The 16,365-nt window shown below is 35.1% G+C and overlaps 1 protein-coding gene across 1 annotated transcript; it reads right to left on the reverse strand.

Moving 5' to 3' along the window:
• Window positions 1-217: 217 nt before the first annotated feature.
• LOC130051171 (protein mono-ADP-ribosyltransferase PARP14-like) lies at window positions 218-16,295 on the reverse strand (the record flags this gene model as incomplete). The annotated part of the gene is made up of 6 exons (XM_056152535.1): window positions 16,029-16,295; window positions 14,266-14,299; window positions 4,267-4,394; window positions 1,952-2,003; window positions 1,469-1,511; window positions 218-381 (listed from the first exon to the last, which is right to left on the reverse strand). Coding segments are annotated over exons 1-6 (640 nt in total), but the record flags the coding sequence as incomplete, so codon positions are not given.
• Between the last annotated feature and the right edge of the window lie 70 nt (window positions 16,296-16,365).

Consider the following 16,365-nt stretch of genomic DNA (forward strand, 5'->3'; position numbering starts at 1 on the left):
ATTCTTACTATGAATTATTGATTTGAATACTTTGTGACAAGTTTGGCTGAAATTAACAAAATGGTTTTTAAGATTTTGAAAATTCAAAAAAGTTTACAACATTAAAACAAATTTAGAAAAGAAACATTGCTTGAGCCTTTGACTCAGCTAGGTGAACTAAATGCTTCAATTTCATTTATATTCTTAGAGACTAAACATTCAATTCTATGCATCTTACCCTTACAACTGTTGAAAATCAAAAGAGCTTCATATTCTTTCTTGTATGGACAAATGAGAGTTTTCAATGTAATATTCTTCAGTGATGGACTTTCATAAAGGAGACTCCTATCGCTGAATTTTGCAATTAAGCAACACTTTGTATCATCAGACTCTGCCATCATACTGAAAACAAGACATTTTAGTATATACACATGTACAACTGAATTGATATACATCTTTATTTCATTTTTACCTGGTAAGTGAAAAACCATTAAACTAAAATTGACCAATATTGATGCATGTTTCTAGAACTCTCTTTTGAAAATTTGTATTTCACTACAGAATTTCCCCAATAATTGCAATAGGGATCTTACTCTAATGTGGATTACAAGGTCAACAAATGCATAATAATGTATTAAAACTACTATAGCACATATTATGAATTTAAGAAACTGGATACATATACAATATCAAATTAAGGTTAGAATATGACAAGCAGATTTATACATATATAGACCCTGAAGCACGCTACTACATCACTTGGCACAGAACAATAGGAAGCAATTTTAGCTCACTGGGATGGATTGTCCAAAAACCTATTGTCATGACTACAGTGTCAGACTTTAAGGAAGAAATTTTAACCTAGCCTATATCTTCTCAACCAAGAGGGATGGGGCATTGATACATTTATTTCATATACAGTGTATATAGATGCCTCAGGACCAGGCCTTTCATTTGGTACCAAGACTTTTGACCTTGGACTTTTACCTACTTTTAAAAAAACCTTCAATCTTGGCTATATCTTTTGAAACAAGGGGGACAAGGCTTTGAGATTTCACATAAAGATGCCCATGAAGAGATCTTTCTTTTTGGTCCAATGATTCTTGATCAATTGTCAAAAATCTTTAACCTGGGCTATTTCTTTTGAAATATGGTGGATAGGGATTTGGTATCTCTCATACATAAATGCCTGATGACAAGGCCTTTCATGGTACGAAGACACTTGACCTTGTGACCTTCAACTTTGACCTACTTTTAAGAACTTTAACCTTAGCTATATCTTTTGAATTAAGGGGAATGCATGGGCTTTGGCATTTCACATATAGATGTCTCATGACCAAGTACCAAACAGTGACCTTGGACTTTGACCTACTTTTCAAAATCATTAACCTTTTGAACCAAAGGGGATAGATTATCCCAGCAAGCTATGTTGTTTCCATCAGCATCTCTTTGTTATTAACCATCAAATACATAGGAGAGATAATGTTACCTGACAGACTTGTTTGGATTTAGTTCTGCTTGAACGTCAGATCCTGAAGTGAATAAAAATTGTTAATTCTGTGCTTACCAACTGGGTGGGATCCAACAACGTAGGAAAAATAGAATAGGCTTGACCAGTGAATGTTGTACTTCTTGGCATTAAATTACCCTCAATAATGTCAATAATTGTATAATATTAACCAATTTCTCCACATGAAATGTACAAGGACATGTAAAGCTAGCCCCATCCTAAAATGACTTTCACTCAAGCAGAGTGAACAAAACTGTGGCATATCTAATATGCAAGATGATTACATGATGTGTCATATATTACAAAAAAGAAAACACTTTCAATTCCATTGACTCTGTTATTGATTAGTAAAAAAACCCAACTTTTGGCTAAAATATGGGTGACTATTTCTACGTTACAAAAATATGGCAGGGACAAGAATTTTAGGCAATCAAACTATCATCATTAATTGATCATTGTTACCTCTGTCAATCATCTCCTGAACTTCAGGCTCTTTCAAGGATGATTTCTGCACCTATAATGGAAAAGTCAGTAAAATTGATGGCCGTTTCCAAAAACGCATCTAACCAATGATTGAATGAATGACTCACACAATGATTAATAACCGTTGAAATATTGTTGATAAGTTTATTTCACACATAAGCCGCAAGGTATATGTTCTGAGTGACCTTGAATTTTATAAAATGACATTGAGTGACCTTTGTTGATTATCTATTTTTATATTTAAAAAGCATGTGCTGTGAAAATACATGTATATATGTAGTACACGTGCAAGTCTTTATGTTTCGGTTAATTATATTACAAGTAGAATAATAAACCAAAAGATCTATCTACCTGTAATGTGTAAAATTTTAATAAAGAAAGTAAAATCATACTAGTACATTCCACTTTGCATTTAATGTAAACAAAGAAATTATATAATTATTTATTTAGAAAATTAGATTCAGAAACTTATTTCTGATAACAATATCTCCATTGTATATAACTTAATTCAATTTATCAAAATTTAGTAAATAAATTACATATACATGTATACCGTATGTATCGAATACAATCTGTTTAAAATACATGACGTTGAAGGTTCCTAAAACAGCGGCCAATACATCCAAATCACATGGCATCATCTTTTGTATAGAGCGAGCTACATTTGTACTCAATATGGTAGGTCATCGAGTTCAAGCAGGTTTCCATAATGGAGAAGTTTCTAGTGAAAATTTTGCTAATCTTTTCTTTAGAATATTGGCGATATGGGCTACGTTTACCGCCATACAAAATTTTAAAGTTTATGATAATATACAACCATAGCCTAAATTATTTAACTGTGCATAATTAAATAGGGTCCATATATTTCCAGATCTGTAAAAGTATGGGCGGGGCAAAATTCCTATGGGAATTTCAGCTAATGAGGAAACCCCAACCTTAAACTCAGAGTTATATCCCGTTTGTGGCAAATTTATGCACCGTGTAACATTTAAATCATGAAAGTGCAAATGTTAATAAGTTCAATCATGTAAATTTTAACATGAAACAAGAAAATTTATTTTTATACATATATTGGGGGCCATTTCATATAACCATTTCACTTCATCCTTTGTTTTATTCAGTAAAATTAGAGAAGAAACAAGATGTGTTTGTGAAACACAAATGCCCCCGATAATGGTAAATTCCAAAGATGGCCAATGTCACAAGGACAAATATCTTGGTTCCATACAGTAGAAAGATCTTGTCACAAGAAATGCTCATATGCAATATGAAAGCTCTAATATTTACCATTTAAAAGTTATGTAAATCTTTTTAAAAGTAGGTGAAATGTCCAATCTAATTAAAATCAGATCCTAGAATACGCTCACAATCGCTACAATAGGATCTGACATAACCCCATAGGGGGTCATGTCCGCATGACCTTTCGCTTGGAATATTCATGAGAACTAGCAGCCAGTCAGATTGCGCCATACAGACAATGATGGCTATTTAGGCGGTTCCTGGCAATTCGTAAACAAATTGCTGTAATCTCTCTTCCACGAAGTTTATTCCAATCTGTAAAATCGTATATTCTCGCATAACAAATTTAAAACTTTCGCAATAATGCCTAATCTATTCCGTTCATACAAACAACAAAACGTACGATATGAAATACACCCAAATTAAATTGATTGTGAATTCTGATTTATGTATGAATAGGGATGGGTACGATTTAAATAGTTTTCAAGATGGTTTACTTAAATAACGCAAGGAATATAATGCCAGTCGACGTATATGGTGCATTGTGACGTCGCATCTAGCTGCGGTGTGTTTTCTTTCAAACCAAACAATCACAGCCATTTTCCTTGAATTGTGAACACCGACGATTTCAAAGCCGACGCACTGATTGGCTGACATAAATTTCATCTGAACATGACCCCTAATCGGGCTATGTCAGATCTACTTACACAGAGTATACGGCGCGGATCTAAGAAGTCTGATTTTAATTAGATTGGTGAATTGTCAAGGTCAAAAGGTTTACTACCCATGGAAAGGTCTTGTCACAAGGAATACTCATGTGAAATATCAAAGCTTTAGCACTTGCTGTTCAAAAGTTATTAGGAAGGTTAAAATTTTCAAAATCTAGGTCAAACTCCAAGGTCAAGGTCACAGGGTCAAAAGTTATTAGCAAGGTTAAAGTTTAAGACAGGATGACAGAATTACAGAATGACAGACAGGACAAAAACAATATGCCCCCCGATCTTCGATCTCGGGGGCATAAAAAGTTCACCTGCATTACCTTACATTGGACCTACCTTCAAAATTCCTGCCTGGAAATATTCATTCAATTCATTCATTGTTCTAGTAACATCATCTTTGTCCCCATACACACATAGCCATTGCAAAGTTTCTCCAGTCAGTTCAATTGATTCCCGCTTCTCATCTAACAACATACAATTTTAAATAGAAGTATATGCAAGACACTCATAGGCCTTATCGATAAGTCAACTGAGTATTAGTTTACATTATCACTAGCCCAAAACTTCTCCGATTTCGGCAGGATTCTCTTGATTTTAAGCATGATTTCCACTTTCCTGATCACAAAAGCAAAACCCACAAGAAATCCCGATTTGTGAAAATATTTCCCAATTTATGACAAGAAACTTCGATTTCCAACCCACATCTAAAATCCTGTGCCATTTCTTCGTGGCTAGCCAATCGGAAATCAGGACAAGTAATCGAACCCATTACCCCTGCATTACTAGTCAGGTGCTCTAACCACTGAGCTACCCACGCCGATATCCACGGTCCGTATAGCCCTTATTACTACAGCTGTTTACCTGTGATGTGTGAATTGGTGTACGTAATTTACCTGGTGTACCTGTGTCAGGGTGTTTCACTGGACAATGAGGAGCATGTATTGATGGAAATTAATCTTCAAATTGACACATATACTTTACATAAACGTGAATGACAACGATGACAGTTGCACCATCAAACAATCGGACATTCCCAATTTTTGGGATGATCGACTGACAAGTCGTAGCACAAACGTTTCCCCAAAAGGATTAAAAAACTGATAGACAAATATCTAGTCAATTAAGTGGGATTATTTGTATATAGCATCAAATAATCTATATTATGTATACAAAGACTCGATCGAGTCTTTTTTATGTTTACAAACAAACCAGTGAAATGTTAATTTTGTAATTCAAAGCATCTTAATTTTGCACAGTCTCAAATTTAACTTTTAGATATGACACATTTTACTAAAGTATACATGAAATGTGATGGATATGATAAACTTAGATCAATATCCATTTCTTTAGCAAATTTTGTAAACAGTAACATACTGCAATCTTTGTTTACAAAACAGATAATAAACTCTCTAAAATGAGCTTCTGTGATAATGTACATGTATAACATTAATTTCTTTAATGAAACCTTTAAAACACACAATTAAGACAGTGGATTTTGACCATTAACAAGAGGCCCATGGGTCACATCGCTCACTGAGTCACCTAGCTTGGCTCATATTTAAAGATTTTTCCTATATATTCACATGTAAAACTTTGATCCCTATTGTGACCCCAACCTACTCCTGGGGCCATGATTTTTTCAAAATTGAATCTGGACTAGGTCAGGAAGCTCTCATGTAAATTTCAGCTCTTCTGGCCCAGTGGTTCTTGAGAAGAAGATTTATGAATGACCCCACCCTATTTTTGCACTTTTGTGATTATCTCCCCTTTAAAGGGGGCATGGCCCTTCATTTGAACAAACTTGAAAGCCCTTAATTCACCTAAGGATGCTTTTGACTTCATTCATTGCATAATTCAATTTAAAATAGAATTTGGTGCAGCAGTAGATTGTGATAATATTAATTATCAAAACAAAACAAAAATACTTTGAAAAATAGTTATGAAAAAAAATTATGTGGTAATTGAGCTTGTTTCTTAAGAAAAAAATGTCAAAGTTTGATAAAAACCATCAAAGCAGCAGCTTTCAACAAATTAATAACATTACAATTATTCGTGATGTCATTCAACAATTGTATTCATTTACTTTTCATGCACTACTTTAAAGGTCAAGTACAGTAAAATTAGATTTGAAAATAAAGTTTATAATTCATTCAAACCCGTTCTGAAAAGTTTATTGCTGTGTTTTTTGTTTTTTTTAAAATCTATTTTTTATATTAAAATTGACAAAAGTTTTTCTCTATGAGAATTTGTACCCACATTTCTATTGGTAAAATGACAAAGTTTTTTCTCTGGGAGAACTCCTACCCAGATTTTTATAATAAAATTGACAAAAGTTTCAATGGCGATAGGTGAGGTTGGCGTTATATCAGGGCTTTTAGCGTGTATTGAAATCTGTTCTACACATTTCAGTGGCGGTGTGCGAGGGTGGCGATCAATATACCGAGTTAACACTGTATATCTTATACATGTTGCCCATCTAATAATTTAACTTCTTTCCTCTTTTGCGATTGTATGATTGCAGTAACAATGAGTAAAATGATATGATAAGGCCTACAAAAATTAATTACTTTGTTCTCGGGCCCGCCCACATCTCTTTTAACAATGCGCATTACCCATTTTTATCAATAAATGAATAAAATAAAATTTCTCTCATGTGCTCATAGGGTGTTAAAAAAATTCCAGAAACTCCGACCGCATTTTAGATACTCCTGTCAGTAAAATGTTTGACAAACGTCTGGATGATACAGAGACATGTAATCAAATCACGCCTTACGTACAGTTTGGTTTGAGTAATGGCATCCTCCCCCCCCCCCCCCCCCCCCCCATCTAGCCCATGTTGTCGCCTTTGCCACAATATTTTGTCTTTGAAAAAAAGACAATGATTTTAGGAGAACGTTTTGGGGTTTACGATCAACTTCTAGAGATAATCGATAATGCACCTCGCCCAAATGACGATAAAGGACGGTATGTGCTGGATTAAACTGAACAAACTCAGCAAAGTTGAGTACCATATCAAAACGAAAGTAGAAACACTGAAATTTGAATGGGATGTTTTGATACGTGATTTACGCCTTAAACACAAAGATAGATGACATAGGCTTACAGCAATTATGCACACATAAATAAAAACACGTTTGTTGTTTTCATCCATCAACTTACACGTGTAACAGAAATTATAATGTGTTATCTGATTCACTGGGTACTATCAGGCAACGAAATTAAGGGGAAATACTTGCTAAATGCGAGTTAAAAATTGAAATTGCGAGTAACAAATCACAAGCGATCGCAACTTTTTGCGAGTGAAGAAAAAACGATCTTTTCCCGGATTTCCTCGGTTTATTGGCTGTACTTTGAAGTTTACAATAATTTTGTCTTGTGCATAGAAACGCTTTACAGAATCAATATACAAGTATTGAAAAAGCAAACGTGGATCGAATAAATAACTAAGACCAAGGTCATCTCAGTCAGTGATGTCGAAGATGGTCTACTTCAAGCACACTTCGGGCGTCTCAGTGACGTCTGATTTAAATAGCAAGCATGTTGATCTCGTCCGTGTCTACATGAAACAACACATGACAGTGTGTCACCGTTTCACGCGGTGTCCTTCTGTATTCCATAGTCAAAGACTTCCGAGTTCGCGGGGGTTTTCTTTTCAACTAGAATTTTTTAGATGAAATTTCCAAAAGTTTTGAACATATAGTTTGAATTGGCGCAAACATTTCAATCCACATGATGTTGTAAATAGGTGGTAGATCTCTGGACAGCGAGTACGCCGCACAAGTGTACCCTATGACCCTCACCATGCACCATGTATGTTGTATGATAATTCATTAGATTTTAAATGAAATAATTTGCAATCTTATTTTTATTATTGCACTTTAAAGGAGATTTTTAAAGATTTTCCCTATATTTTGATAAAGAGACATGCTTGTTTTCTTAAATTCATGTAAAACAGCAATCAATTGAAAAATGCTAGTAAAAGCTCAATTTTGCTAGTTGGAAAATAATCCACTAGCTAAAATTTGCTAGTAGTGAAAAAAGCTAATTTCGATCCCTGTACTATATATACTAGTTTGCTCAGATTGTGTCAAAACCCTTTGTTTTAGTGCTGGTATATTCCCTCCAATATGCTTTTACTGTGCAAACAAGAGGTACTGTGAGCAATGCTCACTAAGAATACCCCCCGCTTACCCCAATTTCCCAAAGGGTGTTGTTAATAGGTATAAAATACCTCTTTCCTGCAGTGTAAAAATATGATATGCCTTTTGTAGAAGAAAATGGAAGATATAGTCCGAACACAAATCCATGGCATAAACCTATAATTTTGACCTTGAGATCAAAGGTCAAGGTCATAAAGAGGTCATGAATGTACATGACACATAGTCTCATGGTGATACATCCATGTCTTATGGTATGACTATGTCAAAACCCTGTAATCAATTTTGACCTTCAGGTCAAAGTTCAAGGTCATATAGAGGTCATGAAGGTACCCTACACATCATCTCATGGTGATACACTCATGTGTCAAATATGGTATGCCTATGTCAAAGAACAAAGAAGTCATGGACCTGACACAAATCCATTGTAAAAACCTTTAATTTTGACCTTGAGGTCAAGGTCATATGGAGGTCATGAAGGTACATGACACATTGTCTCATGGTGATACACTCATGTGTCAAATATGGTATGCCTATGTCAAAGAACAAAGAAGTTATGGCCCGGACATGAATCCATTGTAAAAACCGTTGAATTTTGACCTTGAGGTCAAGGGTCAAGGTCATATAGAGATCATGAAGGTACATGACACATCATCTCATGGTGATACACTCATGTGTCAAATATGGTATGCCTAAGTCAAAGAACAAAGAAGTTATGGCCCGGACATGAATCCATTGTAAAAACCGTTTAATTTTGACCGTGAGGTCAAGGGTCAAGGTCATATAGAGGTCATGAAGGTACATGACATATCATCTCATGGTGATCCACCTGTGTGCCAAATATGGTATGCCTAAGTCAAAGAACAAAGAAGTTATGGCCCGGACACGAATCTGCACAGACAGACAGACAGACGGACGGACGGACGGACGGACGGACAGACAGACAGACAGAGTGATTCCTATATTACTCCCGGAACTTCGTTCTGGGGGTATAACAACCAATTAGAATTGACGTTAGTGCACCACAGTTACGTGATAGTAACCAATTGTAGCTAGGGCAAAGTTGACATCGATACAAATATACAAATGATGTTATGCTAGTAGAAGGTCTGTAAAGAGCTATGCACAGTCCTAAAAAAAGGAAGAACGCTGAAGATCCAAGTCTGTGCTCTGTACATGGGTGTAAAGCAGATCGAAGTTCTCCATTTCTTATTCATGTAGGCATAATTGTCCTTCATTTCTATGTCCTCAGCATTTATTTCCCTCGCCAACTCACATAATTTAATCAAAGTTTAATATATATTCCTTTAAATGGTTGTAGTTATTCTCTCCTTGAAAAGATAACATTTTAATGCAGGAATTTGAAAGCAATAGAAGTATTCCATGCTTGTTTAATTCGTTGTTTTTGTAGTCCTGTGTGTTGAAGTGAATGACATATGCCCTATAATTACATTCAACATGTGATAAAAGTCATAGTGGATCCGTATCTTGAAAGTCCCTTATTGCAATAGATCACCTGAGTGACTCAGGTGACCTAACAAGTGCATACATTGTGAGTATAAGTTTAAACAAGAGGCCCATGGGCCTAGAATCGCTCTTCTGATACATTGTAGAACAGGCAAAAATTCTCACTAACCAAGATTCATCAATTGCGAATATTTGTCAGTTCTTTCCCCTATTTCAAACATAGGTGGCGCAAGATTCGTTTACGTCCTTGTTGACTTTCGGTGTACATAAGATTTATGAGAGAGTGTAAGGTTTTTGTTGTGCAAACAGGGAGCGGGGGTAGAATTCCCGAGAAATGAAGCTTAACAAAAACCCAATTGGTTCATTGTCATCAACTGTGACAGCAACAACGATCGTTTTAAGTTCCACTCAGCGTCATGCGCTAGAAACACCAGTCTTCAGTCCGACTTCACAGATATCAGATGACAACTTTGTTGCAGAAAGTATTTACGGTGGGTCAAACATTTGCTCTGTAGATTGTAATATTCTGCATTAATGTTTTATGCTGAAATTTTATCTATCCTTAGTGATACAGTCATCAATGATCTTATAATTCTATGACTCCCCCCCCCCCCCCCCCCCCCCCCCTTTATAGACTAGATCTATAATCGAACTGGGGAAATTCGAGTCATCAATATATAAATGAAGTATGGTACAAAAATATATTTAAGATGTCATTTAAAAATTAATTTTAGAGTTAACCAAGGCCGTCAAAATATGAATGAACGCAATTGCTAACAGCAACAACGACGTGACTATAATGAAGGGGTGGCTATAATCAGACTGTAACTGTAAGGCAGTGGATATTCATAGGTCTTGTTTTCGTTTTTGATGACTGGATTGTAAATTAATTTCTACACTTTACTGTCATTGTTAATTTTGTTATAATTCAATAAGTGTTGTAAAATATTGTTTGAATTTCAGGGAAAATGAGTCTGGATTCTTCAATACATATGACATTAATCAAAATATGCAATTAAATTGTCAAACTTTCATAACTTATCAAAGTTTGCATTATCATGGTTATTTTGTTATGTCATGTTGATCAACTGACCCACGGAAGTACAGTCCAATACGTCAAAGAAATGAATACCAGTCCTAGCCTATTTTAAACGAGAAGAAAAATGCATCTCAAGAGATTTTGATATTTCTGAATTTTTTAGAAATAAAGTTTGAATCATATCTACTTTTATAAAAATTAAATGCAAATTCATAAAGCTATAAATTTATCCATGTGAAGTAAATACAAATTTCACTGTCATATATACAATGTTTTGTTTATAATAAAAGTCATACATAGGCCTATTGTTCATTGTGGTTTTTATTTTTAAAAAGCATTGCATTACAGTTTTCAATATTCACTTGTAACTTCGATTCCAGTCTGAAGTATGAACATTCAAATTGACCTTCAAATTGAAAAGTGTACTACATTTGTTATGTGCTGTATTTTAGTATTAAATCATTCATATCATGAACTGTCATGGTACATATAAATTAACATGATAAATCCTTATACATGTACGTGAAAGTAAACACGGGTCAAATTATGTAGGCCTACATCAGTTTCCTGCAACACCATGGACAAACGTCATTTGGATACAACCATTCCTATACGCAGGATACAGTCGTGCTTTTCACGCAGATAACATGATAAATCCTTATACATAAAGTAAACACGTCAAATCATGTAGGACTGTATCAGTTTCCTGCAACGCAGAGTACAACCAACTCATAGTTTATCATTCATAGTATATGGATGGAGACGTGAATTTAGAAGTTGAAAGAAAGCTTGAACTTCCGTCTTAAACTCGCAATCCAAATTGTAATATTCAATTAAAATGTAGAAACTCGAAATTTTGAATCATTTAATTGTACAGCTAGCATACGAAGTAGTAAAATTTATTTGATCTGCTAATTTCTATGCTCTCGCTTGCCCTATGGACTAATAAAAAAGTTAATCGCAAGGACTGTTTACCTACCGTGACATCATCACATAAGTGATATAAGTTAAAACATCCAAATAAACTGTTAAATGTGAAGTTAAGGGTTATGATATATGCATGTACTCTATATACATGTACACCTTCTCTATCGTGAATTTTATTTTATAAAGAGAAGTTATACATTCACTATATACTACACATTTTAACAGCTTAATAATGGAGATTCAGAGATATATGGATATATTTAATAATTGATATTCTTAATCCTCGAGCGAGAGAGGGGCGGGGGGTAGGGGGGTTGGGGGTTCCGCATCTTATTGTTTTATACACATGCAATTCAACAACTTATTAAGATTTATGATGTATTGTATAATATATATTCAACCTAAACTACTGTTTAAGCATGTAAACTTAATCACGAGGTAGATTATATAGTGAAAAAAGTTCAATGTGTATTGAATGTCTTTATTTAATCGATGTGACAGAGAAAATTCGGTTGCAGCTGAAACTCTCAACGTGCTCTCCTTTCCACCCAGAGAGTCTTGCATTGCGTTTTCTAAGTTCGTATCTAAGCGCAGTGAGGTCCTACGAACCGTAATCCGCCATCGTTACTAAATATTCAACAACTTTCTAATCTAAACATGTCCTTCCAACGCTCTCTTAAACTTGAGGTTAGAAACGCCTTGGACGTTAACGGATCGTGCGCCACCTGTAATCAAGGGCGAGTAATTTGAAGTTTTATTTGCCATTAACAAGGTTTTAAAGACCTATCACATGATAGTGTATGAAGGGGATATCATACAGTACACTATTAGATTAGGCAATCAAAATAATTAAAAAATGAAGTTACTTAACCTACGTGCATATCTGGGTAGTACATATTTCTCTTTTCTACATGAATTTTTTCAAGGGACATAGAGACGGTTGTTGTGCTATATACCAAGTTTACAATGCATACATTTAGAACAAGGGGATCGCATTGCATTTTGTCCGATTTTTAATGCAATTACATTTCATGTCATTGTTGGAGAATGGTTCTTAAAACCAATATCAACAAAATTGCTTTTTAACTTTTTCAGCTCTGTTGAAATAAAAAACAAAGAGTGAGTTAAGTGAAGGTTTGATGATCCTTGGGTTTTTAGTTTGAAAGATGTATAGATTTGCAAAAAAAAGCAAAAGTAGGTCACAGTGACCTACCTTTTAGCTGACACACTCTGAGAAGCCAAGATGCATCAACTTAATAAGTTTGATGGATCTAAGCCTTTTAGTATCTGAAATATCTAAATATAGCCATGAGGACTCAAGATGCTTCAACTGACAAAGTTTGATGATGTTAAGTCAAATAGTACCTGAAAATTTAAATGTAACTGTCCAAAAGTAGGTCATGGTGACCTACTTTTGGTCGACACACTGAAGACTCAAGATGCATCAACTGACAAGTCAAATAGTATTCAAATATAGCCGTCAAATTCCAAAAGAAGGCCACAGTGACCTACTTTTTGGTCCAAACACTCCAAAGACTCAAGATGCATCAACTGACAAAGTTTGATAACTGAAGTCAAATAGTATCTGAAATATTCAGATATAAACGTCAAATTCCAAAAGTAGGTCACAGTGACCTACTTTTTGGTCGACACACTCTGAAGACTCAAGACCCATCAACTGACAAAGTTTGATGATTGCAAGTCAAATTGTATCTATATTCAAATATAGCCGTCAAATTCTAAAAGTAGGTCACGGTGACCTACTTTTTGGTAAACAAACTATGAAGACTCAAGATGCATCAACTGACAAAGTTTGATGATCCTAGCTTTCATAGTGTCCAAAATATGCATTTAAAATTGAAAATGTGAAATTTGAATGTCTGCAAAATTCAAAAAGTACGTCACTGTGACCTACTTTTTTTATAAATATGTTTCGAGGCCTCTAGATGCATCAATTTACAAGGTTTGATGATTCTAAACCTCTCGGTATCTGAAATAACAACATAAAATGTATTCATAAATGATTAGCCATAAAATTCAGAAAGTAGGTCATGGTGACATACTTTTCACATGACACACTTCAAGGTCCCATGATCCATCAACTGACAACTTTTGATGATCATAGGCTCAAAAGTGTCCAAGATATGCATCAAAATCCATTTAATAATAATTACCTGTGAAATTCAAAAAGTAGGTCACCATGACCTACTTTTGAGACAACATGATATTAGGTCCAAAGATGCATCAACTGACAAAATTTGATGATCCTAGTCCTATACTAGGCAAAATATCAAAGTTTTAACAAAATAAAATTTAAGGTCAACTTTGAAGTGACCTTGAGACCACACCCTTTGCCCCAGGATGATGCCTTGAACAATTTTTTTTATCTACAACCTATCCTCATCCTTATGCATAAGTTTGGTGGTAATTTGCCCAGTGGTTTTTGAAAAGAAGATTTTTTAGCAACCACTACTTTTGTTTGCATTTTCCTAATTATCTCCCCTTGTTAAGGGGTCACAACCCTAGTTTTAGTACAAATGAAAGCCTTTGGGCCAAGGATACCCTGTGACAGAAATTGGCCAAGGGGCTCTTGAGATATAGTCCTTTTTCCAAAAAGTTGACGCACACCGCACGCCAAACATATGGCCATATATGATTAGCTCTTTGAGGCTCAGAAGAGCTAAAAAAAAAAAACATTATCTGATCAATGTTTTATATAATAAATCTTTGTATTTTAAGACTTACTTATTTTCTTTGTTTCCAATATATCTTGAAACACCTAAAATAGAAACAAGAGGTCCATGAGTCATAAAAATCATTACACAATAAAAAGCTTGCATGCTGACTATGCAGGTATCTTTCACACTCTAGCTTGATACAATATAAATTATCTCTTACATTTTTTGTCTTGCATGCTGGTTGAGCATTATGAGGGTATCTCAAGCTTTATATGTCATCAATTATCTCTTAACCCCCCCCCCCCCCCCCTTTTATTGATGACCTTTATCTTCGCTGTCTTTTTCATAAGAAACCTTTGAGTTGATGATAATAAAATTTCTACTGTTATTTCACAACTTTCAATAATAAAGCAAAGAGTAGGTAATCCAGTGTCATAATATGCATAATAATTGCCTTATCATCTGGTCACAGTAGCTCAGTAGTTGAGCCTTCGCTTCATAACCAGGCCTGGAGGTTATAAAACTTTTACCATACTCAGCCATGTTTGTTTTGAGTACAACTCTGAGCAAGCTTCGAAACATACTTGAAAAACCTTGATAATTAATGTACTCCATTTGAGTATGAGATTTTATAGAAGTTTTGTAACCTTCACTTTTGAGTACGATTTAGAGCACGAAGTTCGAGTTTTAGTATGAAAACGTGCTCAAGAAAGTTTTATAACCTCCAGGCCAGGAGGTTGTGAGTTCGAGCCCCGCTTGTGCTATGGCTGTATCAAAACTAAAACATAAACATAGGAAGTGATTGCTCCTTTGCCAAACACTTGGCATTTGAAAGTGAGAATTAAAGGTCTTTTGCATATGACCTTAAAAAAACGGAGGTCGCATGTTGTGGCAGGTGTTGGCACGTTAAAGAATCCTAACTGCTATGGCCCTGAGCACTAAGCATAGGCCTAAATTTGTGGTACTTCGCCTACAGTTTGTGACATCTCAATATATGTTAAAAATTCTCGATGGGATGTAAAACAACCAGCTAACAACTGTCTCATCATAATTTCATTGAATTTACTCCATTCAATGTACTAGAAATAAGACTGATTTCCAGAATTTTCCGGGAGGGGGGCATAATAACTTAATCGAGAAAATTGATATTGTGTACTTATTAAAAACATTTTTTTCATACACACATGGATTTTTTGTGAAGAATTACCCACCTTTCGATGTAAAACAGAGAAATAATTGATCCTGAACCTAAATATTTCAGCAAGCATAGAAGGGTTTTAACTCAACTTCTTCTTGTGAAGTTCCAAGTTTCATACTATGAACCTAACAGTACCAACCAGACCCAACCTGACACCCAAGCAGTACCAGAAAGCAGTCCTGGGGACTGCTCTGGGACTGCTCTTTCAAAAAGTGGGACTGCTCTAGAAATCAGTCCCAGCAGTCCCCGGGACTGTTTTCTGGGACTGCTTTGTTCAGCCACTAGTTATTTTAACCCTGCCTACTGGGACCACTGGGACTGCTTTTCGGTTTTACTGGGACTGCTACAGGACTGCCCTGGGACTGCTTTCTGTCAGGTTGGGTCTTGTATGAGAAATTTTTGTGAGGTACTCACGAGAACGTAATCGTTGTGAATATATACATGTATTGCTGCAAACCCGACTTTTAATGCCTCTTGTATTTGTTCAAGATAATCTCGATTGCAAACATTAGTCACCACAAACCAGTTTACCAATGATAATTAAATTGCAAAACAAAGTTGTCACAAATATAAGTTGGTTTGCAGTAATTTGAATAGACTTGAAATCAGAGAGAGCATAAAAGTCTCAATACCTTGAAGGTGTCTTCATCTTTCACATAGATAATGAAAGCAATTGTTTTAATTGTTGTAGTCTCATGGGCACCTTCAAATTCTTCTATTGTTTCTTTAGCTATTTCAGCAACAACTTTTGATGGGAAAGAAAGGTTTCCAGTTCCAAGAGCAGGGAATGCCAATGAGGAGTACTGGTATTCATGAGCTTTTTCCAAACATTTTCTGATAAAACTTTGCATCCTCTGTAAATAAAATGACAAGGACCCAATTAAGTTCAATAGAAATGTATTAAATAGACACATGTACGAAAGCTTATGGAAGACTAACTCCACATTCGAGATTTGAAACATGAAATTC

This window comes from Ostrea edulis, unplaced genomic scaffold, assembly GCF_947568905.1.
Source record: "Ostrea edulis unplaced genomic scaffold, xbOstEdul1.1 scaffold_95, whole genome shotgun sequence".
Classification (NCBI taxonomy): domain Eukaryota; kingdom Metazoa; phylum Mollusca; class Bivalvia; order Ostreida; family Ostreidae; genus Ostrea; species Ostrea edulis.